Consider the following 27127-nt stretch of genomic DNA (forward strand, 5'->3'; position numbering starts at 1 on the left):
ACGTGTAAGTTATCGTTTACTATTTGGATTCTAATTTGTGTTTATTAGTCCTTCTTTATTTTAGTCCCCTAACACCGTCATTAGAATTTTCTTTTATTGTCCGACCGAATGTCACCTTTCCCTGTCTGCCTTCTACGAAAGCCGCAGCATTAACCATTTAACAATAACTTCCGTTTAGAATGACACAGTGTACCGGAAGTAGTCGTGCGCAATCTGAAACCCCTCTATATTTTTCAATGGACGCTATACGCCCCGCCCACTTACGCTTCCACGTCCGGGTTGTCATCCTCCTGACCTTTCACCGCTAAGCATGGCTGCTGTATGTCGGAGCCCTGGGCTCGGAGGTTTGTTGCGTGCGGTGGGATTATGTACATGGAAACCGGTGATAACCATCGGGGCCTGCAGCGAGGTAAGAACAAGACGCAGGCGCGGCTTCTGGGAGAGAGTGGTGTTCTTGGTCATGCATTTAAGTGGCCTGTATATGATAAGTAATGAATGAAGTGGAAGTGCTCCCTGCAGAATAGGAAAGCAGTAATGTCAGGCATTTAAACTGCCACTCACTGTATGTAGAGTGAAAAGGCCTTTCTACCCACGTTTCACTCAAATTAGCACATTACTATAACAATATGTATGTTATTGCACATACTGCATGCGTTAAGGATATTCCCCGATCTACCCATGTGATAATTGTTTGGCTTTTGCTGGAACAAAGAATATAGCAAGTGTTAAACATTCCCCTAACTCAAACTATATAGGGCGCCTCTTGTTTTCGCTCACAAACATCACTACGCATTGTAGGTCGGCAGGTTGGTCACTACTGTTGCCACCGAACAATGCTTTAGTTTAAAATCTTCCGAGGACAGAATAAACCGGTTTATTTGTGTGACATACAAGAGATTTCAGTTTATATTTTGTGTAGTCTGTGTTTTATATAATCGTGGAATGCGGAGATTGTTTCCTCGCAGCATAGTTGGGTTTTGTTTGGTGGAGTAGCCCTGTCACAGTGGAATAGTACAGTTTTTATACATCTAGTAATCGTCCGTTCTGTTATATTAGGAAAATGTACAAAATATATGTGCATATCGTGGTTGTGGTGTCTCTTTAATAGTTTGTCTAGGTGAGTATGCAGGTATCGGTATGAGCTGAATATGTAAGATGACTTATGTCATCACATACAAGACACGTTTTATCGCCTTTTCATTCCTTACCCATGGTTCCAGTCTAGACTGCTTCATTTCTGAACAGTAGCTGATCTTAACGCGTGTGTCTAAAACAGCACGTATATGAAAATGAGGTGGCCCATGCGCCAGCTTAAGCACAAGTATCAGAATTAGAAATTAATTGAACTGCTTGTCTGGTGCTAGTGTCAGAGACAAACAGTTTGGTTACGCTTGTCTGGAGTTTCGTGACAAGACATTTAGCTTTTTAGACTAGTGATGTGCACTTGAAAGGCAGGCAAGCAATTCTGGCTTGGGAAAAGTGGCATCGGTTACGGCATTGAGTCTTAGTTGTCCATCTCTTTCGTTTACCCTTGCATTTCAACTCACGATCGGTGTTCGCAAGTGGATTCTGGATCCTACTACTGGATAGGACTCGACTGGATTTTAGCAGGCTGTGTGTGAACCATTTGTTGAGCCACTTGATTCCATCAGTTTTTAAGACTTGCTTCTAAGTTACATTGTTTCTGGTGGCTGCTGCACCAGTAAGACATTTGGGTGAAGTTCATACCTGTCTGCAGATCTGTCTGCATTGTTCCCCTCAATATTACATACACTATATTGACGAAAGTATTGGGACACCTGACCATTACACCAACAGGGACTTTTAAGACATTGCATTCTAAATACATAGACATTAATATACAGTTGTTCCCCCGCTTTGCAGCTATAACAGCTTCCACTCTCCTGAGAAGGCTTTCCACAAGATTTTGGAGTGTTTCTTCAATAATTAAGAGGTGTGTGTCGCAATACTTTTGTGCATATAGTGGTACACAAAGCAAGGTCCATAAAAGACACGGTTGGATGGTACATTATTCCCTAACGGAAGTATAATCGAATGTAAGCTTTTAAGGGTATCTAGTTCTCTTCTTCTGGCACATTATACCTATTTACATTTATAATATGCCTGTAGAAGAGACCAAACTTGTCTTGAAAGCTTGCAATTCATCATACGTCGGCAAATGAGTGTATTTACCAAATTTGTTATCTTTCTATGGCTAATACTGTAAACAATATACCTTTTATCAACACGGAAAAAACTGTGATAAACTACCAACAAATACTACACTGATAAAATCTGTCTGTACTGGTCGGAATTCCTTGGCGTTCTGGTACTTTGAACAAATTAGACTGCTTTACGAAATGATTTTGGCTGACGTTAGGGTCAATAAGCCTAGAGCCTCTAACAATAGTTTTAATGTTTTTCCATTTATTTCCTTCTTGGTATACTTTTTGCTGAATTTGTCGTCTTGCCCCATTTCACATGTTTGACAATTAGATCCCTCTTTTAAGGCGATGAGAATATTCTGGGAATGACAGTGCAGCATCAGAGTGAGAAACGACGGTGTTGCCAGCTATGCCTGAAGAAGGCACTTTAGTATTGTATAGTCAGTGGTTCTCTTCTTTTAGCGATTAACCTTTAGCGTGCCAACAATGTGCACCATATGTGGTTGGCAAAGTAGGCTCAGAATGCCAACTACATAACTTTCACACGGCAGCATTGGAAGGGCTAAGTCAATGGGCAGCCCTCTTTCCCGTCCCCAGGGGGCAGTATAACGGGCTTAACTATACTCATAAGACTTTCATTAACGACTGATGCCTCGGCCAAAGACTGATCAGCAGTATCTCTGCGTGCGATAGAAGAACGTTTTTCTGTTTTGTTTCATTTTTGGCATTAGATAGCTGCTCGCTTCCTTGACTTCCCACAATATAAAAAAAGGTGTAAGTCACAGCTTGATGATCTAAGAAAAGCTGGCCAGCACGAAGGAATCATTTCTTGCATGCAGGAATCATTAACTGTGATGTCAGACACCCCCCTTGTTGTATTTAAAACAAATTCACTAATAAGCTAGATCGCTTTACCCTTCAAAAGTCTGCATACTTGTTGAAATGTGTATCTTTTTGACCTCTGTATTGTTTATTTGCAATATATTATACATGTCCTTTGCTTGCAGTCTTGGTGTATGTGCAGCCTTGTTTATTGAATTTCGGTTAAGGCCTTTAAGAAAATGGTTTAGTTTTAATTACTTTGGTTTGGCGTAAATATGAAGAAATTGTTTGTTTTTTGTGAGATTGTTATTTACAGTGAAATGGTTGGCTTTGTTTTTAGGGGTTCATCTTAATGAAAGCATATTTATAGTTCATTGCATCACCTTCGAAGACGTTGCAGGTGAACTCAGAAGACCCAGCAGTGTTTGCACAAAAATATTCTCTTTATGTCGAAAGTTGATTAAAAACATTTCTCTGATTTATAATTTATTTACTTTTTTGGCGTAGGCTTCTCGGCTAATACATACCAGCCCTGCGCTACAGAGAAAAAATGTTGCAGCCCCGGGACGTGAAAAGTACACAGAGGCTTTTATTAAAAACCAGATTGAAGAGTTCAACATCGGAAAGAGACATTTAGCCAACATGATGGGAGAGGATCCAGAGACGTTTACCCAAGAGGATATTGATGTAAGTATAGCTGCCGTGCTGGAGAAGTAATTTAGTGCGGAGCGTCGTATCGAAAGCTCTTAACTCTGGTGTGACTATCCCAGTTTTCTAGTGAATTTTAATCAAACTGTCGTTACAGGGTAGGATACATGGCTCTGCGCTCTCAGCAGATATGTTAGCGTTGTATCGTGGCTGTTATTGGTTTTGTTGGAGCTAATAGTACATCACTGGATTGTCATATTATTTTCTTGTACCGTGTGTGTTCCATGACTTGAAGAATGTGCTGTTTGCTGTAAGGTCTTGCCGGTCACTGGGGGACGGTTGTAATGACACTTTTTTTCCTATAACCATCTCCAGTTTTTACGAGGGAAATGACAACTTTGTTGAAAAGCAGGGGGATGCTATATATTACAATGCATTATAGTAGCAGAGCGATCTTCAACTTTCTTTTAGGCTTTCCGGTCCTATGAATTAATGAGACCTCTGTGTCTGTAGGAGGTCCGTCTCTAATGTTCATTTAGCTGCATAGCGCACCGTTATTTGTGGCAGTGAACATGGGTTTTTTAGGGTAATGCATCATTTTAAAAGAAATTATGCATAACACAAAAATGCTACGTAATGACTTGTAGCTGCATTATACCAAAATGATAGAAACTTATGCTCGTGACAAGCTACAAACAAAAAATGCAACGGTATTTGCCGCATGGGGCCAAGATAACCAACCCGCTAAACCGCTCCGATTTTTGTGGCATTTTTTTCGATAAAGGTTTTGCCTTTGACTCTCCCTTCTTACAGCAACACAATTTTACTATGGATACAGGCTATCTATATATCTATTCTGAATTAAAACACTGTAGCATTATGGGTTATCAATAAGCTTTCATGATAAGCATGTTGTGGGCCGTTGTATATCACAATGTTTTGTTGCTGTTACTATAAGTATGAGTGTTCTGCAAGACGGGCTATACAGTATAGACACAGAACAAAGAATAGCGACAGTACTTGTGGTTAAGGCTGGTTTAGATAGCAATGTAGTTACATATACATATTATGTATAAAAAAAATATTCTGTTCTGTGGGGTAACCTACCGGATTAGACCAACAATCGGATATCTGCGAAACAGAGACTGCTTTGGGTTACTTCTCTGTTCCAGATGTAAAGTTTCAGAGTGCTTTCTCATTTTGATATCTGCAGAATACAGACGGTAAACACCAGGAAAGGTTTAGTCCCGTTTCAACCTGCCGACACGAGTCTAGCACCGCAATGCGCGTGGATTGATAAATAATGCTGCCAAGTTCTCGTCAATTGCTTTTTAATTGTTATTTCCGCTCGTGTTCAGAAAGCTGCGTGCTCTCCTCCCTCTAGGAGCGAGCATTCTGCAGGAAATTTCTCTAATTGATTTGCTGTGTCCATTCCATTTGCCATATCATTTTTCACAATATTTCATAATTTGTGCTCATTTCTAATGAACAGAGTCATTAGAACAGGCATGGCTAAGTACAACTGACAGCTAACATTAGGTGCCAGATGCGGATTCTAACGCTACGTACAAGTGAAGAGAACAGTTTAAATAAATTAGCACCTGTACATTAGTCTCACTTACTGGTAATTTATAAGCGAATCAGTCGAGATGGCATTTAGGTAAGTCATTGATCACTTTAACAGCTGCCTACCCACTGCCCAGCTGGGATAGCTAATTAATAGAGATAGCAGGCCTGACCCAGTGCTTTTCCCAGACCATACATTGCACTATTCAGATGAAAGCCTTCTTTAACCCTTTCCTTTCAGGATACGTCTTGGTAGCGTAAGGCGATTGAAACACCTAGTGGCAATTTCTGTGGCTTACTCCTTCCTATGTTATTATTTACAGCTCTTGTGTCAATTATCTCATGCTATTTTGAAGCCCCACATGTAGAAGAAGGCATATAAAATTTTATGCGAGTACTTTAATATGCATTCTTCCAAACAACAAGACTTATCCGAGGAGGAAGATGCATCACCGCAGATGCCCTTCTCTCCCGTGGGCTGCTTATTCTTGCCACTGATTGGCTGCTTGAAGTAGGAAAACGCTTCCATTGATGACAGTGGTTTTGCTTGCAGTGCAAGTACGCATAGACCCCGTAGCGCTGGAGCTGACTGGCCGGAAGTATATTATGTGCTGGTGGATGTAAGATTTTTGTAAGTTTTGTAGGATTCTGTAGTTTTAAATGTTTAATGTGGGTACATCAAACACTGGAAAGTGGAATCTCGACAGTACTGTACAGTACAGTAATTGGGGCACTAAAGAAATTGCTAATGAAGGGGTTAATGATCAAAGGATAAAAATCTCCCCTGATTGGTTGCCCTTAAGCATTCACTCCAGCCATTGTATGCACTTTGGTTTATATGATAGATGAATGGTCCCTGGTTAATTTTACAGAGTACCACTATATAGATTTGCCTCCTTTTTCGCCCAAAGCCAGTTGCCATGCAGGAGATGCGTTTAGCTACGCGCACCTTCGGACACTTGATATACTTGCTGTGAGCCAGCTCCAGCATGCTTGCTTGCACTCTAGGCAGAACCGTGTGCATGGACAAACCGGATTTCAAACGGAGTTCTTTCCTGTCACTAATTGGCTGCTTCAAACATCCAATCAGCATCAAGTATGAGTATGCAGGAGGTGTTCTGCTGCTGTTCTGGAGCGGCAACTCCTCTTGAAGTACTTATACTGTTTTTGTAATTTGGAAGAATGCTAATTGAAAGGTTTTACCTTGATTTGCATTGTTTGAATGAATTGGTCAATTCCCTGGCATTGCAGAATACTGGGGGCGAATGACAACCATATTCATAGTTTGACGTGTAGTTATGAGATTAAATACCATGTATACCTTTATGACAGGGCTTGACAAATTTGTTGTGAGGCGCCAGCTAAAAAAGTTAGGAGCCAAGAGTTTTTTTTAAACTAACAGTTGGTTAGGAGTGATCTGATCATCATCAGCCCACTTACTAAACTCACAGCATTTGACCTGGAAGCACCCTGGACTTTCAGGTCAGTGCTGTTTTTTGTTGTTTTTTTTTTTTATATATATTTTTTAACGCTTTCAATGCTGATGTTCCATTGGAACACAGCATTGACTGATATTTAGTCCCCACAAGCTTGTGGGGACAAATGTTAACCCCTGCAATGCCACGAATGTGTTATACACAATTGTGGAATTGAAGGGGTTAATGCTGCACTGTCGCTCTCATGGAGCGATCAGGCAGCAGGGGGGTGTTGTGGAGACCAAAGAACCCTCATGTGGAGACCAAAGAACCCTCTCCCCTGTCCCTGAAGCTGCCTCTGGCAGCTGGGAAGCAATTGCTAGTCTATAGACCAGCCATTGCAGGGGGGAGTCTCTGATGACTGCTGTAGGCTTCCATGTCTATAGGAATCATCAAAGGGCTTGTGGGGGCTGGTTTTTGCTGTTGCTGGTCTGCCTGGGCTTCCAGGCAGACCACCAGCAGCAGAGCCCCTTACAAAATGGGAATTAACCCCTAAATGCCGTGATCGTGGCATTGAAGGGGTTAACGTTGCCCTGTCGCTCTCATGGAGCGATCAGGCAGCAGGGGGATGTTGTGTCAGGTCCCCACACCTGGGATTTGTCGAGCCCTACCTTTATGAACACCCATAATGTACAGATGATTTTATGATGTTACCACTTCTTTTCTTGTCACATTTAGACAATTGAGGCATTAAGAAAATATAGCGGTATTTTCTATATTTATATGAAACATTTTCTGGAGTATTGAATTGATGCACTTTTCCGAGTCACATGATCTAGTCTCTTAAGCAGCTTAGAATGCCTTTTAAAAATACTTTATTGGAGAGTTTGGATGAGGGGGAGTCATGTTTGCTTGTGCACATTAGATAATAAATTTTCCTTTTCAAATCACGTTTTTTATATATTTTATTTTTTCCTTAATTTGGCATAATGCACAATAAGTTATTTCTTGCACGTTCCTCTAATGATGAGGGCATGGAAAAACAAATGCGCTGCCGACATTGATTTATTTGCGCGTCCAGAGTTGGTAACTTCCGTAAGAGAAGATAATCGCAAATTTGTAATTGTCGTCTTTTACTGCTGTGTAATTAATCCATAATTTCCTTTTGGGTATGATTGAATTATGCTTGCCACATATCTGTCAATGCCAAATTCTTTATTCTAAAAGTCATTATCGTAAATCAGTATATTATATATCGATGTATTTGGACCTTGTCCAAATAGAGAGAAAAAATGTTCTCCAGGCCATGGGGGGGGTATCCTTTATTTTAGTAGCAAACAGCAGTAAATGAATCTGAACAAAGCGATTAAACCTGGTAGCAATTCTGCTCTTATAAAATCAAAGCACAAACAATATTTTACAAGTGCCTATAATGTCTCATACAAGTCCTGAGAAATTAGAACTTATTCCATGCAAAGCTCCCCAATTTGTAAATTAACCGTCATTTTATACCTTGCTAGTGATATAATTCTAAAGAACGATAAAAAGCTGACTGTATGTTTAAAATTAAATGTGGCTACATATAACCCTACGCTAGAGGGACAACTTCAGACAACCACCCAACCTAAAACAAAAATGGGTCCATTAAGAATGGTACCGAACCGTGCAATATACCGTATTGGCTCGAATATAGGCCGCACTTTTTTCCCCCACTTTAAGTTTTTAAAGTGGGGGTGCGGCCTATATTCGGGGTCTAGCGCCCGACGCCCGGGACATGCAGTCCCGGGCGCCGGGCAGGCAGCGGGGTTAGGATACAGATCCCCCGCAGCGGTGCAGGGGACCCGTATCCTACTCCCCGATACGCTCAGACAGCCTCCCGTGCCAGCACTTCCCACGGGGGGGGGGGGTGCCGGCACGGGAGGTTGTCTAAGCGTTTTACCTCTGCCCACCCCCGACTTACCGGAGCAGACTCCCGGGTGTCTTGCGGGGCCGGCGGGAGACATCTACGCAATACGCGTATGCAACTTCCGGTACCGGTACCGGAAGTTGCATACGCGTATTGCGTAGATGTCCCTCGCCGGCCCCGCAAGGCACCCGGGAGTCTGCTCCGGTAAGTCGAGGAGGGGGGGGAGGAGGAGGACAGTGGTAGCATATCGGGGGGGGGGAGGACAGTGGTAGCATATCGGGGGGGGGAGGAGGACAGTGGTAGCATATCGGGGGGGAGGAGGACAGTGATAGCATATCGGGGGGGGGGAGGACAGTGGTAGCATATCGGGGGGGGAGGACAGTGGTAGCATATCTCGGGGAGGGAGGAGGACAGTGGTAGCATATCTCGGGGAGGGAGGAGGACAGTGGCAGCATATCTCGGGGGGGAGGAGGACAGTGGTAGCATATCTCGGGGGGGGACAGAGTGGCAGCATGTTTTTTTTTGGTGCTTTTTTAAAGAAAAAAAACTTTTTCTTTAAAAAAGCACCAAACTTTTAGGGTGCGGCCTATATACGGGGGCGGCCTATATCCGAGCCAATACGGTATCTCGTGCAAACTATGGCAACACGTATGTAATGACACCAAAACGTGCAAAAGGGAATCGTATGCCTATATATCTGCAAATGCTATGTATGTGATCCACTAATGTGGTATCATTTATAACTGGATGTTACGTTGGAGAAACAGCAAAATAAAAGATCTGAAGGGGTACAAAAAAACCCAGAAATGAAGATTAACCATTTCAACATTAGGAACCATGGATTAAACATGGACGTAGTATTCCTGTCCCATGAATACGTGGTGTATGGATCGAATAGCAAAACTGAATCTATTGGGTCATTTTCACAAGTCTAGTAATACTTACACACAGACTTTATGCTGCCTAAGCTTTTTTTGTTCATTTAGATACATATTCGAAAGTTTGAATCTGGGCTCTTCACCCAGCTATGTGGTCCTAACGGGTACTTAACGTACTTAATATCCTCAAGAGTCCTGTAATGGATTAAAACAGCTGTTTGTAATTTGCGAGCCAAATAAAACAATTTAAAAAAAAAAGTATTTTTTGACTTTGTGCCTGTTTAACCCATTGAGTGCTATGGGTTGAGACACATTGTATTACAATACTTTGGTGCACACAAAGATGAATATATTTCTCCTAAATGTTTTAGAAAATGCAGTGTGCTATTTGTTAAGAACGTGGCCAATGTCTCTGGCGTGCGTGCCTTTACGCCCTACACCCTCTTAACGTTATGATAAAGCAGTGCAAGCAAGTGATACTGATATTAATTACAGCTCTAATTGTACTCCTTAATCCTGATATTTTACAGCCCTGAAGAGTGTTGTGTAGTCCTCTGGTTTAGATCCCTAAAGATACGCTAGGTCACCTGTGTTGATGTAGCTGCATGTATATAGTGGTGGGGCTTTGGACAATGTTGGGTATTATCAGCCCATCACTCATTGTATGGCTGAGCATTTCTGCCAGTGGCTGTGCTTGAATCACAGTGCGTTGTGTACGTTATAACATAAACGTGTATGGTGTTAATCCAGCTTTAATGTGTTCTGCTTCACGTGTTTTCGTAGGAATCTGGGTTCCATGTTTCCCTCTCTGGCTTTGGTTCTGCATGTTGCTTTAACGTGTTGGTTACTCTAGCCTTTGACTTATGGCTGCAAATGCACTGTTTGCTCTACTAGGAGTAGAAGTATTTAAAGAAGAGCCCTCTGAGGTCCCTAAAGCTTATGTAACTTCATTTTGGCTACATAAACGGTATCAAGATGTGACTAGAGAAAACAGAGTTTTAAGTCAATGTTCGTATGAAAACCCGAAATACAGCCTTAGACCAATTAGAAAACTATGAATACGTGGTGATTTCATGGAGAGAGGACAGTTGAAGAGGACTTTATTAGTTGTATGTGTATGGTGGCCCAGCAGTTATCTGCTCATTGTATTAATGGCCATGATGATGGGGAAACCAGGCTATCAAAGTAAAGATAATGGCTAAAAATGTATTCTATGTTTAACATGTCACAGCATGATATGTATTTGCGTTGTCCTCTCCTCTGTGCCTTCGCTTGGACCTCAAGAGTTACACATCTGTCACCAGTTGGAATAACTTATTGACCACTCTGCTGCTGAATATAATAACACTATATGACTAAATGCTTTGCGCTGTCACTATTATTGTCAAGTAACACTGATTAGGTAACGTGTCTCCTCTGTTCCAGAAATCCATTGCTTACCTTTTCCCTTCTGGCCTGTTTGAGAAGAAAGCTCGTCCAACAATGAAGGTAATCCACTGCATGTAGACTTGTCTTAATTGAAGGTCATTAGAAAGTTAAACTTTTGTTCTAAATGGATTCTTTAGGAGTCACAAAACTGTATCAATTGTAACATGCGACACAGGTTTAATTGGATCAAATGGAAGTTTAAAAGCTTAAAGGGATAGTTTATTTTCCCATTCAGTTTCACCAAGAATGCATACTAAAGTACAAAGAGCTGGGGGGGGGGGTAAAGTGGCAAATGCAGGGGATAGATTATGCTCCATATGTTTAAATGTTAACAAAGCTTTTCCAGAGTTCCACCAATTAAGGTATGCCTACTCTCTTTCTACAGCATCCAGAGGAAATATTTCCCAAGCGCAGAGGTAAGCACTTACATTATGATTGCTCGAAGTATACATTATGCAGGGGCAGCTTAACACCTCTTCCAGATACATTTGTCATGAAATGTAACACCTTAAGGACTTATTTTTTGCCTATTTTTCTCCAGCATGTATTTTGAGATAATAGAAAAGAGGGGCAGAGCAGATTTAGGACCAAATGAGGGACTACCCCTTCAAAAGAGGGAAACTTGGACTACTACAGACGTATAGCTGCGTTTTATGAAGCATTTTAAATCTTTTTCGTTTAACCTGAAGCAGCAGAATGTGTTACTATGACTTGGTACTGTATATAAAAATCATCCTAGGATTAGGATGGGACGCCGTAAAGGTATATTAAATTCTAACAAGACCTATTGTAATACTCAAAGGGTAATTTAACATGATGTAAATCGTCCAGTTGTAACGAGCTTGAGTTTAATTCAGAAGCGGTTTTTGGTTTACTGCACTTTTCTGAATCATAACTGAATCAGTAGTTGAATCCCACGATATCTGTTGTGACCTGCCTTTGTCCCATTAGCTTTGGTGGTCAACTAATCCCATCATCCTTGGCCAAAATGAGGAGACAACTCCCACAGTGGGATAGGTACACCTTTCACACTAAGCTGTGAAAACAATAGCGAGTCCCCCCCCCCATTCCCCTTTCTGGCCTCTTGAAACTGGAAATAACCCTTGGCATGTGTTGCGAAAGACTATTGGCCGTTTTTGATTAGTAGACATGTCTAATATGAATTTCATTTCTTTCTTTTTTTCAGCAATCCAATGGGGTGAAGATGGGCGGCCGCTCCATTTTCTCTTTTACACTGGCAAGCAATCGTATTACTCATTAATGCACGTGAGTACCCTTGTTCTGTATGATAAATATTGTGAGCTGTAAGCCAGGGATCTGGAATTTTCCCAACACAGCCTCTGTTTCTCTTCCAACATCACGAAGAAACGAAATTCAGGGTGATGTCAGGAGTAAGATGCAATTCTGTGTGTTTGGAACTTAAGTATGCTGCCCACACACAGGTTGTAACTCATGATCACGCTATCATATACAAGCAACTGCGCTCTATTTAAGTACACTTCTTTCTACAGTAGAAGCGGGGAGAGGAGGAGGAAAAATACAGATGCCCAATGAAACATGAAAGTATATTCAGATTTGCATGCCACAAAACATTCTCCAGAGTACATTAAAAATGGAATTGGGGCCTACTAATAACCCCCTATAACACAGACTATATTTGCTTAACTGCATCTCCTTGACAAGATGCCTCGTTACATTTTGATTGGGCCTCAATCTCCTTAAAGAACTGGCATAGGGCAGTGAGTAGATCTGGTTAACGATACGAAAATGGTCCCAATTAATTGACCAAGTGTTTAATTTCCGAACTAGTCAGCACCAATATCGCTTAAACACGTTTCTTGCATATACTTGTAAAAGTTTCAAGTCATTTATTCTGCTCAATAGAAAATTTAATTGGAGAAAAATAAAGTATAATTTAAAAATATAACACCTGTTTCTTGCGAATGTCCAAACCCCGCACAGAAATCTGTTAATAGAATATTTTGCCCCTGTCACATTTTTGCAAGGACGGGGGACTGAGTAGTGCAAAGGCTTGATGCCATAGCAGCATTTAGTAATTTGTTGGTGCGGTCCACTTTTATATTATTAATAATATGAATATCACACTCTCTCTCTAAGCTTGTTTGGTTAACTCTTTTAATAATCCTAAAATATGCAGGGTACTTAAGACGGCTTGGAACTGTGAGTTGTTGTGCATCTAAGAGACTGTAGGGAAAATGAAACTTATATTGATTTGGCTTAAGCAGCGTGTGTGCAATGAGCCAAATGGTTAACCTACGCCATCTGTGTTTCCAGAAATTCCTAAATGCCTGTCTGTGTCACATTTGGGCAATGTCGCTCTTTGGCAAGCACACTTGCCACGGTTAATCCCATGCTGCCCACTATGTATAAAATGAACACGCCCTCTGGATCATGTACTGATTTTAGAATTGAGTCTTGAGCACTGTTCTCATCTGCAGCCAATGTTTGTGCCCATATGGTGTGATCCAGCAGGATTTAGTATTCGTAGTCATCTAAAAGCAGAGTCTTGCACAGTCAAGGTGGAAGGATCCATTCTTCAGAGATATTTACTTTACATCTGTAATGTGAGTTTGTCTTGATCGCGTAAACTCCTCTGGGGCACTTGACGTTTTAATTTTTATTCTTTATCAATAAAGCTTTTTAATCCATAGATATTTATTTGTGTGTGTGTGTGTGTATATATATGTGTGTATATATATATATATATATATATATATATATATACACAAATATCTATGGATTAAAAAGCTTTATTGATAAAGAATAAAAATAATGTGTATGTATGTAATATAATTTTCTAATAACATTAAATAACGGAGTTAATTATGGGCTAGTCCTTTTTGATGGAGGGGGTGTCTTGCATTGCTGTATTTTTAGCATAACTAAATTTAAGGCAGCTAAACATTAACCACACAGAAGACATGAATACCTGCAGCTTTTGGCAGGTCCAACCTAATCTGATCAATTTGCTGTCCTGAGGATATCTCCCTTCTTCTCACTCCCTAACAAAGCCTTGCAAAGGCTGCCTAAGCCAACGAGTGCATTAACAAGAGTACTTATACACCAAGTTAAGGTATCTCTCCTCGTAGTATGCACGTAAGGTGGCTTTTTAATACAGAAGTATTGCTTATTTTAATCTATAAACAGTTATATACACTAAATAAACTCCAATAATGATTAAATTTGTACATGTTACAAGTGGCTGTAGGGGGACCTAGGGTTAGTGGTGCCTGGATTTAGTATTTCTTTGGCTCATTCCCCTTACTGTAAACACACAGACTTACTTGCTCTAATACCACACACACACACACACACACACTGTCTCTAATACCACATATTTACACATAAATACACACATTCTCTCTCCTGGGCACTAACCCAAGGCTCTCCCCTGACACCATACCCTGACACTAACACATATGTTACCACCAGAGACTTATACATACACACACACACACACTCTCACTCACCCTCTCCTCACCTTTCTCTAGATTGCCATCACCTTCTCTCACCTCTCCCTCTCTCCTACCCTCTTCTTGTCTTCCCCTCTCCTTTCTACAGTGCAGTTTACACAACTCTTTTCTTTCACGAGCCAAGCGATTACCTTCAGTGCAAACTGCTGCCACTAACATGGCTTGGGTGACCTAGCTGGGTGTCTCTTGTATCTAGCATGCCCCTGAACGGCTGGGCTGTTAGCTAGTTAAAACTCTGTAAAAGCATCCAATAATCTATTGTAGGGGCAAACCTAATTACATGACCGCTTACTCTGTTTAAGACAAAAAGGGAGACTACTCAATCTAATAGTGAACCTGAAGAAAGGTTAATGCAGCAGTGGATTGTATGACAACATGACGAATTCGGTTTGCCGCCTCTGAAGAAATATCGTTGGTATTTGGATAGCTGTGTATTTGTCTATTACTTGTTTTATTCTTAGCAAGTTGAGCTTTGTGTGTTGGAATCACATGCAGATTTGTGCGTTGTAGCCTGCAAGTGTTAATATTGCTCGAGAGGCGGTTAAAATGAAGTGGTCATTCCAGGGAACAGAGGTTATTGGGGGCAGAATAAATGACTGCATGTGCGTGGCAAGGAAGGCAGTCAGGAGCAGAAGATGCTATTGCCTAAAAGCTGTTCTTTTAAAATATATATATATATTTTAAATGAATCCAAAGCATTAGTGTCAGATTTTGTTTTGTGTTTGGAAAGCTAACGGTCCCTTCCAAGTTAATGAGGTTTGCAGTGTACCATTCTCTTAATGTTTTACATTGTGATTTTTTTTTGTATACCCGTCATCCCGTTTGCCTTTGCACAGCCAGAAGCTCTTTTAACCAGCTGACAGAGACGGCATTAGAGGAAGGTCTCCAGCCTTTATTGGCACGCAAAGCGTAGCTGTGTACCGAAAGTGACAGAATTCTGCATTGTCCAAAAACCTATGTTTTAAAAAAAAAAAGTAAAAACAGGCTATCTCCTAAAGCTGCAAAAGCTAAATTTTCTATGTTGAGTGGCAGGGCTAATCCAATCTGGTCTCCTGGTGATTTGTCCGGATGGTGAGACTAATGTTTATGCGTGTTTTCTGGGTCAGTGACGGAACGCTGCAAATAGCCACCTGACTAAATGGTCCTCGCTAAATTCTGGAGTGCAAAACCAAGAGAGTATATGGATAGTAGAGGGCAGCTGCTATGGCATAGTGTCATTTATTTTAGATATGGCTTTACATGTGTACACTAAGCAGGGGCAGTCTAACGGTCTAATCATCAAGATTATTATTTTGAGAGAAATATATAGAGGTGTCATAAGAAACTAGAATCCCTATATGCTAATCTGTTTAAGTATAACATTTGCAGAGTTCTAACACGAAGGGCTGGCACTCACTTTCTGCCGCCCAACATGCGGGACTATCCTCTAGCTGTGCTGTTGATAGAATAGCCTGGAAGATTACAGAAAGAGAAAAGGTTAGGCAACCCTGGGTGCTTCAAAGGGTCCCCGTCTGCCACTTAAGGAACTCTAGAGGCTGTGCTGCTATTTTAACTTAAAGTTAAGTTGGATGCTGCCAAAAATCAATAAATCGGGCGCACATTGATTCTGTATTACGAGAAAGTTATTGTTTACAAAAAATGACTTTTATATGTGAGGTATTGTTTTCTGTAAATCCCCTCCTCCTTCACACTGATTACACACATCCTTTTAAATGTGAGTGTGTGTAATATGTTTTATGCTTAGCTCTGTTCTCATTGACCTTGAGCAAATGAGTTTCCATGCCCTGGCAGAAATAAAACCTCTGATAAATGCAGAGTGTGCCTTTGCTGAGTAATGGAGCCGCGGCGCACTTTCCACGGAGGTTTTCTCTCCTGCTCAGCCTCCGGCAGCTGCAAGACCCCTGCTGTTCATTTAAATAGGTATGTCAAATTTGCCTGGAGATGCCGCCGGTTTGATCTGTGGCAATATTTGTGAAGGTTCCATATGGACTCGGGGGCCCCCCCGCCGTGCTAAGAAATAATGTACAACACTTCATGGTGCAGACGCAAATTTCCTCAAAAAAAAAAAAAGGATGCAGTGCTGCGTTTTAGCTGTCTGAGCGGATGATAGAGAGGACGCGCTAGGCCTGTCAACTCGTTACACGGATGGGTTGCACGCAGCGAGGCTGTGGAAAATCTGTGCCTTTTAACTTTTCTACTTAATCACGGTTGTAGCATTGCCTTTAGACTGTATGCTACATTAATTCTCTTCCTGCCTGCTGCCTTTCAACCCGAGTTTCACGGCAAAAGAAAAAAAAAATATGAAGAAGTCTAGCACGCAGGACTTGTCGGGGCCTTATCAAACAGCTGTCATCCTACGGGCCATTTGCATTTGTTTTGGCTGAAACAGAGCAACCCAAGGGCAAGATGTTTGTTGCATTCCATCATAATAAAGAAATTACACATTTCAACGTACTCACAGCTTTTATTTGTGGTGTTGGTGTTTGAAAACTATTTAACCCCCAGTCCCTTTAGATGCTGTATGTCACGCATTTCTAAGTAAATGAAGATTCAAATCGCCTATAGTGAACAGTACCTACATACAGTACAATGCTACTCTTTCGTATGCATCCACCGTGGTCATTTTTTTTATTAAAGAATATTTGGTTTTGGCAACAGCTTTCATACATCAGGATTGCATGTTTCATTGCCTAATGCATCGAAACAGTAAAAACAAAGTACCAAAGTTTGGTGTAATTTTTCCCTCTGAAGCTCACCGCTTCTATAAATTACTACAACCCACAAAATGAAAATGAGGCGGTGAAAAAAAATTAAATATATATGTATTTACACACACACTTTTTCTTTTTTCAAAAAATATACGTGGAGGTTTATTTGCATTCCATAATTTTTGGGAGCCTGGTAGAATACATGCGATTAACAATTGATTTAACTAGACATTTTTCCATCTTTTTGTTTTGTTTTCATGAAGTCATGTTTTCGGCTCTGGATGAACTTAGATGGAAGGTGTAAACTTTACTTGGAGACATAATGACTTGGTGTAAATAAAATGCATATCACTAATATTGTTTTCAGCAAGAAGGGCAGGCATCATCCTACAATGAGTCTTTTTAAGTAGTTTATATTTGAACAGAACATCAGGATTATGTCCGAACTAAATCTACAAACTCGTAGACATTTTAAAATTAAAGATGAACTCCCAGGAATTGTCTTATTCCTGTGTTTGGTGCAATTCTCGCCTACCCCTCATCATATACTGTTTATTGTTTATGAATATAGTGCTTCTTGGATGCTGGAACACTTCATAGATTGCTTCACATAGGCTGCGGTCTAATAACGTAACTATGGCACAAATGGTGTCAAACATCCCTAAAACCCGGAATGCATGCTAGGACGTGCTATTTAAGCACCTGTCTGTTCTCAGTTGAGTTGTTCTCAAGTCTTTTTTTTGTTTGGTTTGTGTCAGTATTCTAGCTACACCTACAGTGCTTCCAATGCCAGCTCTTTCTAGTACCATCCCTTGAATTCCAGCCATGAAATGTGAAAGAATGGAGCAAAGGAACCCCCATTGCAAATTGTATCTCGCTCTTCTGCTTCAAGTAAGAAAATCTACTTGGCATATAGTGCTTGGTGCAATATGTCGCATACAGAAAATAATGCTAGGGGTTGCCCTTTAAATAGGCATACCTGGCTGGTACCAACTAACGTAGCAATAATCTATGGCTTGATCATGTCCTGAATAATTCATAATTTACACCTACTGTCTGTTCACACACACACAATAAAAAAGCATCTGAATGAGGTTAACAAGATGGAAAAGCATACCTATCAAAATCAATGGGACATCAAGTGCGCAATGCATGTTTCATTGGAACCTTTGGAAATCTTACTCAATCATGCGCTGGAGCTGAGTATCCATGCATGTCTACATAAGCTATAAAGGTTGTATGACTGTCACATTAACCATGGGCAACGACTAAAAAAATGTCCAGACGTTAACAAAAACTGCCTGTGTGTACACACGCAATCTTACCCGCACTTGTGTTTTTGTTGGTTCTGTTATGTAATATTTAGATTTGAAATGGATCATCGGACTTGGCAGCTCTGTTCGGTTGTTGTAAACAAGTAAAAAGGTATCTTTAACTGCTGAGTAAGACATAATAGATTGATAGCAAAAAGTAACAGCAGAAGGATCTGTGCTGCACAGATCTCGTGTACTTAAATCCATTTCTCTATATATAGATTTGAGAACTGCAGCATATTCCACAGTGCTGTTCAATATATGTCAGTTATTTACTGATGTTTTAGGGGGGCAATATGATTCCTGTATTCCTTGTGTATTGAGTTGATGCCTGGGTGTCAACAGGGCTGGCGGCTGCAGAGTAAAAGGGCACTGATCTACGTTCCCCATTTCATCTCTGAAATAAGCAATGCTGTAGTAATGTGTGGCAGCTGTGACCATAAGTGTTCCTCCTTCAATATGTCGCCATAGATCACCTGCGTGCAATACATCCTTCATCCTTATACCTAACGTCCGGACAGTCCTGAAATGATTAGCAGCCCTGTGGCTTGCATGTGTAGCCGTCACCCAGCACATACGAAGGGATAGTCATTGTTTTGTCGTCCTTGTTTTGGTTGGGTTGAAACTCGTGTACATATTTGGAGTGTCCAAAGTTGCCCATGCTTGGCTGAGAGTTTTATATGGTCAATATATATATGTATAAATTAGTTTATGTTCTATTTCTGTGTATATGTTGCGGTGGAGGATGTCATGGCGCACACATGCAATTTGCATCTCGGTTCCGTCAGGTCGAGGGGCTTGTTCCAGGGGTTCACAAAGAGTCTATCCGGGGACCATATTAACATTAGAGATGGCCCTAGGTGTGTACGTGTATGTTTGTCATGAATTATGTATAATAAACTCAGCACTGCAATTAACACAGCTGGAAATCAAATTATTCCGCAATCTTTTGTTTCATGGTGAGAAGTAATTATTTTATATTGAGAGAGAAAAAAATGGGAAATCACTAGTATATTGCCAGAGGGCTATACAACACGTCTCAAAAGAATGTTCCGGACTCTACTCTGGAAAATGCCTTTTGATGAGATGGGACACTATAGATGATAATAGCTATAACTAACTAGTATCTAACTGAATAGTGTCTGCGCTGGGATGCAAAATGTAAGTTATGAAGGGCCAACGCTGCCCATCCCACATGAGAAACTTGAGTTTTGGCCATATTGTTCTGAAATGAACACTTCCATCTAAACTGAACTCTGTCGATTGTGACACATCCCTATTTTAGGTTTGTGCCTTAAATCCTTTAACCCAATGTTTTAGCAATTGGTAACATTTTATATAAAACTACAATTTTATAAGGTCTATTTAAGTTTCAGTTCACTAAAAACACAACAGAGTCGAGATGGGCATATCGGCTTTGACATGAACGTTCTTCATTTAGCTTTGTTGTTCTTTGCATCAGAGATGTGTGGTAGTTATGGTGGGTATATCGTGATAGCCAATGATGTCTTTGATGCAATGACTTTCACTGCTGGCGTCTTGTTTGCTCATGATCCAGTAATTGGAAAGAAATCTTAAAAATATGCAATAAACTACCTTTGGTTTACTACAGTCATATTCTTGTGACTATTTTGTGCACGTATATTTCTTTACGGACCGCACAGATGATTAGGTGTTATTTCGGGTTTGATAGTGTGTATTCCAAGTGTTCTGTTAGATTTATAAGTAACGGCTATATGCTTAATGCATCCATATATCGGTGTGGGCATTGATTAGGTAAGAATTTCATAAATCGTCGCTAAGCAGACCTTCTGCAAGACAGTTTCCATGCATCTGGCACTGGAACACCTTGATGGACAGTTAGACTTTTACCATAGGTATCACAATTTTGGTTGACCGCCTATTCTTTTGTCTTTTATGAACGACATCCACCAGGATTTAACTTTAAATGGATCACTGCTTTGGTGTGACCACATGAGGGCACTACTGTCATTCTGCGGTGCAGGAGTCAAACTGTGCGTCGGGCTTTCCCTGCCAATAGAACAGAAGAAGTGTACACATAGTACATCAATTTCTGCCTCTAGATCACAGATTATTATTACATGCAATGTATTCCGCACCCCTGCAGAATTTAAAGGGTTAAAAGAGAGCTAGCTTTCAGGCAGCCCTTCAAAAGAGAGAAAAAGGAAGCTTTATTGCTTGTTTGGCCACCCCATGGTAGTAATTTTCACCTGAATTACGGCAGTTTATTTTGGTGAGTGTATGAGACCTTTAATAAATTTGCTCTGTCCGTAATATGTGGGTGTCCTTTTCAAAGCATCGCATTGCCGAAAATGCCAGGAATTACATTTTAAATTATTTTGGGCTGATGAATTCCATGCTGTAGTGCCTCTTAATAAATGAGATGTTCAGATATTTATGGTTACTGCTCTGGTGGTCTCTATTTTTTACCAACTTATTCTGTCTTTCAACAGGAAACGTATGGAAAGCTCCTGTCAATTCAGCTACATGAATATCAACTAAGAAATAAAGGTTTATTTTCCCAAGATACGAAACAGATGTAAGTTTTGGGAGTGTTCGAATGTGTATGTTGTTTGTTCAGACAAAACCAGTGTTTTTTGTTGGACCTAAAATTTGTTCTGATTTAAAATGTATAATTACAAAAATGCGTGTATTTCTGAGTGATGCATCTCAAATTGCCTTGATATTTTGGGACTACTTAAATCTGCGTGTTTGATTTTGAACAGAGACCTGATTGGCAGTAGATGGATTATTAAAGAAGAATTGGAGGAAATGCTCGTGGAAAAGGTGTCCGACCAAGACGTAAGTAATTATTTTCTTCAACGCTGCAGGTTTCCATTTTGGGATATTGAGACATTTCGGAATAGATAAGGGAGAGCATCATCTGAATCTAATGGTTTCTGGGCCATTAGAGTTTTAAGAAGAATGCTACTTCACTAAAAAGCTTTGCTTGTTTTCTTTTATTGAAGACAATTCTATTCTAGCTCCAGTCTTGGTCTAAAACATAAACGTTGTATATACAATATATATATTACATACCTTACCTTCACTGCACAACTATTCACAGTAACATGTCTTTTAGGTAACTTCCCTGGAGCTGTTCTACTGTAATGTATATTTTAAACTCTGCAGTAGTCGGGGTAAAATACACAAACATAATAACACAGGCTGGAAGTCTCTTAATTTTTTATTCTTCTCAGCCATTACTTGTGCCAATCAAGACATTCATGCTTTTGTTGCTCTTGGTTTATAGTACATGTTCTGTGATCGGAAAGGAGCAGAAATATTAAGACGTGTTCTAAAACTAGAGGGTTAAACAATTAGATGTAATCTAAGGGAAGTCTTACTTCACGAAAGAGGTGGTTAATAAGTGGAACAGCCTTCCGGCTGAGATGGTAGATCACAAAAGAATTTCACCCCTTCAGTCCCTGGATTTTCATGACCTAAGGACATTTTAACCAAATGTTTGTAGTAACCATGATTCCCCTTTCCATATATGATGAACCTGCACCAATTATACATAAGTAGTGCTTTCTTTTAAAGTCATAGAAATACCTGAAACAATAATTTGTGAAAACAGATAAAACAAACTATACTAAAATGGACAATCTTTTTCCTTTTTTCTTTTCTTTTCTTTAGTTTGTCTAAAATTTATTCTATGTTGTAGGTGCCATAGCTGAACAATGACCCAAATTTACATTTAGCAACATCTCCTGATTACATATGTTCAAGAGAACCACATACATGCTTTACGTATTACCCAACATTACATATTTGTAATACTATTAGGGGGTAGTGATTTAGTTTCTTATTTTTTTACTTTACAGTAGTAAAGTTTTTAGTTTTTATTTATTTTTCAGTGGGAGAAACTTTTTTTTTCCGCCTCCAGTTCAGTCTGTGCTGATCACACAGGGATCCATGGCCCTACTGGTTTTAATGACATAGCAGTATATGACAATACCAAATAAGCTTTGGAAAGTTTTTACCGTAAGAAAAATTGGCACACTACATTAATATTCATTTTATTTATAAAGCACCTGCAAACTCCCTACTGCTATTATGAGGGGAGAGTAGAAATTAGCAATAAAGTGGAAATTAACAATATAGAATATTATGCTTATTGTGTATTAAAGGAGATGAAGGGCTGCCTCCTCTGAGCTTACACAATCTATCAGATCTGGTTGAACGGTTCCATGGCCCTCTAGATTATTTATGTTCTCCTGTAAGGATTTATACTGATAGCATATCAACAGGGAACTGTCACACCGTGATGCGGGCTTCACCTGCCTTGAACAAGCCAATGGAACTAACCTGGCATTAGAGATCACTTCCTCTGAAAATCCATGCAAAAGTAGTAAAAAAAAAAAACACACATTTTTATAATCTTAACATTTTCTTGCTTTAATATCCCTGCAGAAATTCTTAGAGTTCCAGTGGGAGTGCACCTTTAACTTCCATACCTTTTTACTTTATATTCCTTAAGGGTTAATGCACAGCTGACTCTGTTTAAAGAACAGGTTAGGAAAGTGCCTTGGGTGTCATGAATAAAAGGTAGAACGTTCGTTTGGTATGGTGACGCCTTTCGAGGCACCTACATGGCACAGCTTTCAGTGAGCTCATCTGTACTTCTTTCTGTAGCTGGTAGTGCCATGGCTGTAGACTGCAAGTCACATAAAGCTCAGCCAGCTAAAACCACGACAGGAGTTATAGCATGTTGATCGGTGGTAACTTCTCCTTGTGACTCTGTTTGTCTCCAGTACCTGCGCTTCATACAGATGATGGAACGTATGCTGAGTGAGCCGTACTGCAGCACTGAGGAGCAATACGTGATGTCATTCCGCAAGAGGCATGAAGTTCAGTCTAAGAAGCAGGTGGTCACTCCCCTGCAGTATGATGAGAGCGGGGTGGCATTCAGCACAGGGGAAGGTAATCACGACAGCGCTTTCTGTGCTAACCCGCTCGGATAAGAGACCATCAGCGGGGACGCATAATGCCTGATCTACTCTCACTAATGTATGTATCAGAAATTATAGGCTTTCAACAAGGAATGTTTACAGCCCAGCAACTAGAAACAGCAGGTCTCATCAAGCCATTACAAAATACTTACAGGAATCAAGTCACCGTGTCAGGTTTTTTTTTTCTCCTTTTTCTTTTCTGTTTTGGTTTACTGTAGAAATACAACATAAAGCTAATTTATTATACAACCCACATATACGGAAGTCTTACCTTTTCTCATGCAGTTCAGTGGTGGCCAGTGAATTTATTGATGAGCATTCATATCTTGAGTCACCAAATGTCTACACTTTATTTAACTATAGTGGTGAATGTTCTATATCAAAAGCTAGACTTGGTATGTCATTCTCAACAGTAAATTAGTAGAACTAGAGGGATAAAAATAATTTAACATACTGGAGTTGTAGGGTTTGGCAACTTACTTAAAATACAGGAGTCTATTAACTAAAAGCAGGGGTTTGCAGGTGACATCAGGCGGGATAAACTAGGTTCCCTAATTTAATTTCTCATACCAGAAAGGCTAAGCTAGCCCTTAATAATGTGTGGTTAATTGGCATTCAAGAAATCACACTGATTTCACTATACGTTACACAGGGCCTCCTGGGCCTTTTCTACAGCAAGTGTTGACCCTTCGTAATGCATAGTGACATAAGGGGGTTGGAAAGGTTCTGTCCGCATTGCGGTGTGTAAAGCTTCACTGTGTCACACTCGCATTATCTAATGACGGCATGTTCTGGTTTACTAATTGTATACGTCCCCCTTCAGGTAAGAGGAAAACATCCCGTGCCGCAGTTGTACTTCGTGACAATGGAAAAGGAAGAATAACCGTTAATGGAACCAATTACTCAGAATATTTTACAGTGCTCCAAGACAGGTACAAAGATCACAATCACGGCGCTTCATGTGTATGGTTATATCAGATCTCCTAAAGGCTGCCAAGTGCATAACGGGCATACAAAATCTGCTGGCTTTCTTTGGAGCAAAAGCACCTTTGGCTGAGGAATGATGGATATTAAGCTTCTATTATTGGTTTGTATTTTTTCAAGAAACACTTCCTCTGTGTTTTAATTCCTTCCATGACAAATTAGCAGCATATATAGTAAATTATACATTAAAAATAGATGTAGTTTGGCAAAAAGATAGATCTGAACAACAATTAGAAAGATAAAACAACACAGGTGATGGTGACTAAACAGTGAGGTTGAAGATGAGCTAAAATCTCCCTGACTTTACAGTGCATTATAAGTGGTCAAGGACTCCATGCATTGTGTAGGCATTATGCACATTTATCTACTATTGTTTCATCTTCTAACTATTATAGCTAATGAATACAACAATGAATACTCAAAATGTATTGGAGTGCCTGCAAAAAGGACGTGCATTAAAAAAAAAAAAAAACAAACATAAAAAAAAACCTAACATTTTGGAGCAAGGCTTTCCAGTTTACAGTAAATCCATCTATTTTGGATTGCGATCTGGTCCCTTCAGCTTTTAATGACACTTGTACAAGCTATTGCTGCAGGATTCATCAGAAATCCATTTTTGTCTTTGCAGCACCCCCTACTGGGCAAGAGAGTAATGTCACCAGGTTTTTGTTTTTTTTTTTTCTTCAGGTTAGCCATGATTATTATTATGATTTTTTTTCTTGCATAGGTAACACTTTGTAATGCTGAAATTCACACCTCTTTACTGCTGCTGTAAAATTGTGGTCGGTCTTCAAAAAAAAAAATCGCTGCAGGCTGTGCTGAGTATGGTGGCAGCATGTCTACATTAACTAGTATAAATATTATTGTTTTAAATAGCGCCATCATATTCCGGGTAGACATGACATAACAAGTAGTATATAATATAACAATTTGACTTACAGAGAGAGGTGAGAAGGGCCCTGATCAAATGAGCTTACAATCTAGAGTGTGCCGTGTCTGTCTACGAAATCTTTATTTAATGAACCTAACCCATAATATTAAAATGACTATTTTTTGTCATATCCTTATTGATCTATATGTTATATATATTGTTATTGTGAGACTGACCAGCATGAAAGTCTGAAAGGCGAAACAATCCACTAAAAAGTCACTACAATTAATTTAAAGGTAGAAAACGCAAGATATAAATTCATGAAGGATCCCCGTGAATATATTTCATGTCTAGCTATGGATATGGTTAACAAGCTTTCCTGCTATATCTAGTGAGCTTCTGTAAAATGCGCATGTTTTCCAGTAGGAGGCAAGCTAAGTGCCAAATGTGGGAGCACATCGGCTGTGTGCAAGTGATTCATTTTTGTCTATTTAAATCTTTTTATGGCACATTAGGTGGGAGGATAAGTGCAGTATGTGTTAAGTTAATGCCCACTGTGTCTGCTTAATAATCTCATGTGAAGCCTGCAGTTACATATAGAAAAGTGAGCAGCATGCGTTCCTGTGACTGCAAATGGTAATTTACAAGCTCCCTATTGTTGTGAATTTGTTAAAGGTAACTTGATATTACACATATCTACAAAGCATGTTTTGTTTTGTTTTTTTATTTAAATCTCAGAGAAAATTGGCGTTCCCAATGTGTGGGTAACCATATTTCAATAAAAAAGTAAATAGGGATTTTGTTCTTTGCTGCTGCCTGTTGTGGAAACATGATGGTTGGTGTTTGGCCATATTACGAGTTTTGATACCAAAGATACATTTTCTGTGGGGTTCTTTGTATTTAAAAAAAAAAAAACACAAAACAATTTCAGCACCAGAGGTGTGCCAGTACAGTTAAGAATTGATATAGTCAGGAGGTCATAATTTATTACACCCACTTTTTTTTTTAAATTATTTTCTTGAATTTTTTTCAGAGAACAGTTAATGTTCCCTTTCCAGTTCCTTGACCGGCTAGGAATGCATGATTTGGAGTGTACGGTGACCGGTGGCGGGAGGTCATCACAGGCTGGAGCCATACGATTGGCCGTTTCTAGGGCCCTGCTCAGCTTTGTATCTGAGAATGAAATGGAGGCGATGAGGCAAGGTAAGTCTCACTTTAAGGGCTAATCAGCTGTCTTTACCAATTATAGGATGACTTCTGTGACTCCTTATTCCTCCTTAGTGTGACTTAAAGTGTGAATATTAACATCATATTAAATAAATGGGAATTAAAACAGATTTTGTTTTACTGTTTCTCATTTTTGTTTCTATTTTCTAAGCTGCAATTGTCATCTACTGTAAGGGGGTTGAACAAGGGACCCATGGATGATTATTATTTTTTTTTTAATGTTTTTCTTTTAATAAGAAGGGTACCTTTTTGGTGGTTAACATGATGGGAAATAACAAGTGGGGACTCTTGTCTGATTTGGGTTTCTTGCTTTTTTCAGCTGGGCTGCTCACCGTGGATCCTCGTGTTAAAGAGCGAAAGAAACCTGGCCAAGAAGGAGCCCGCAGGAAGTTTACATGGAAAAAACGTTAAGGCTACTGCCGATCCATTGCAACAGAAGCCACGTGTGTGGCTTGTACCATAGTGTGCATATGCTAGAGATTTTTTTATATAATAAAATGTATTAACTCAGTGTCTTGTGAATGTTATTTCATTTGGTTTATTATATGTAGGTTAAAAGTTTTTCTAAAATCTAATTATCATGCTGATGCTATTCACAGCAAAAGTGCTTAAAAGAAATGGATGTAAAGTCGGTCTCATTTGCATTGCCCCGCCCCTTTACAAAGGCAATGTTTGGCTGTGATCAACATTTATAAAACATGCTCTGATCCTAGTGTCCTTCATATG

The 27127-nt window shown here is 39.9% G+C and overlaps 1 protein-coding gene across 1 annotated transcript; it reads left to right on the top strand.

Annotated features, from left to right (window-relative positions):
• The first annotated feature begins 281 nt into the window (after positions 1-281).
• On the top strand, positions 282-26912 carry MRPS9 (mitochondrial ribosomal protein S9). The gene is made up of 11 exons (XM_053455138.1): positions 282-409; positions 3495-3674; positions 10826-10888; positions 11214-11244; positions 12015-12094; positions 20818-20903; positions 21091-21166; positions 23122-23290; positions 24143-24251; positions 26208-26377; positions 26721-26912. Exons 1-11 carry the CDS (start codon positions 311-313, stop codon positions 26810-26812), a joined length of 1155 nt encoding a protein of 384 aa, XP_053311113.1. The 5' UTR covers positions 282-310; the 3' UTR covers positions 26813-26912.
• Positions 26913-27127: the final 215 nt, after the last annotated feature.

Source organism: Spea bombifrons, chromosome 2, assembly GCF_027358695.1.
Source record: "Spea bombifrons isolate aSpeBom1 chromosome 2, aSpeBom1.2.pri, whole genome shotgun sequence".
In the NCBI taxonomy this organism is placed as follows: domain Eukaryota; kingdom Metazoa; phylum Chordata; class Amphibia; order Anura; family Pelobatidae; genus Spea; species Spea bombifrons.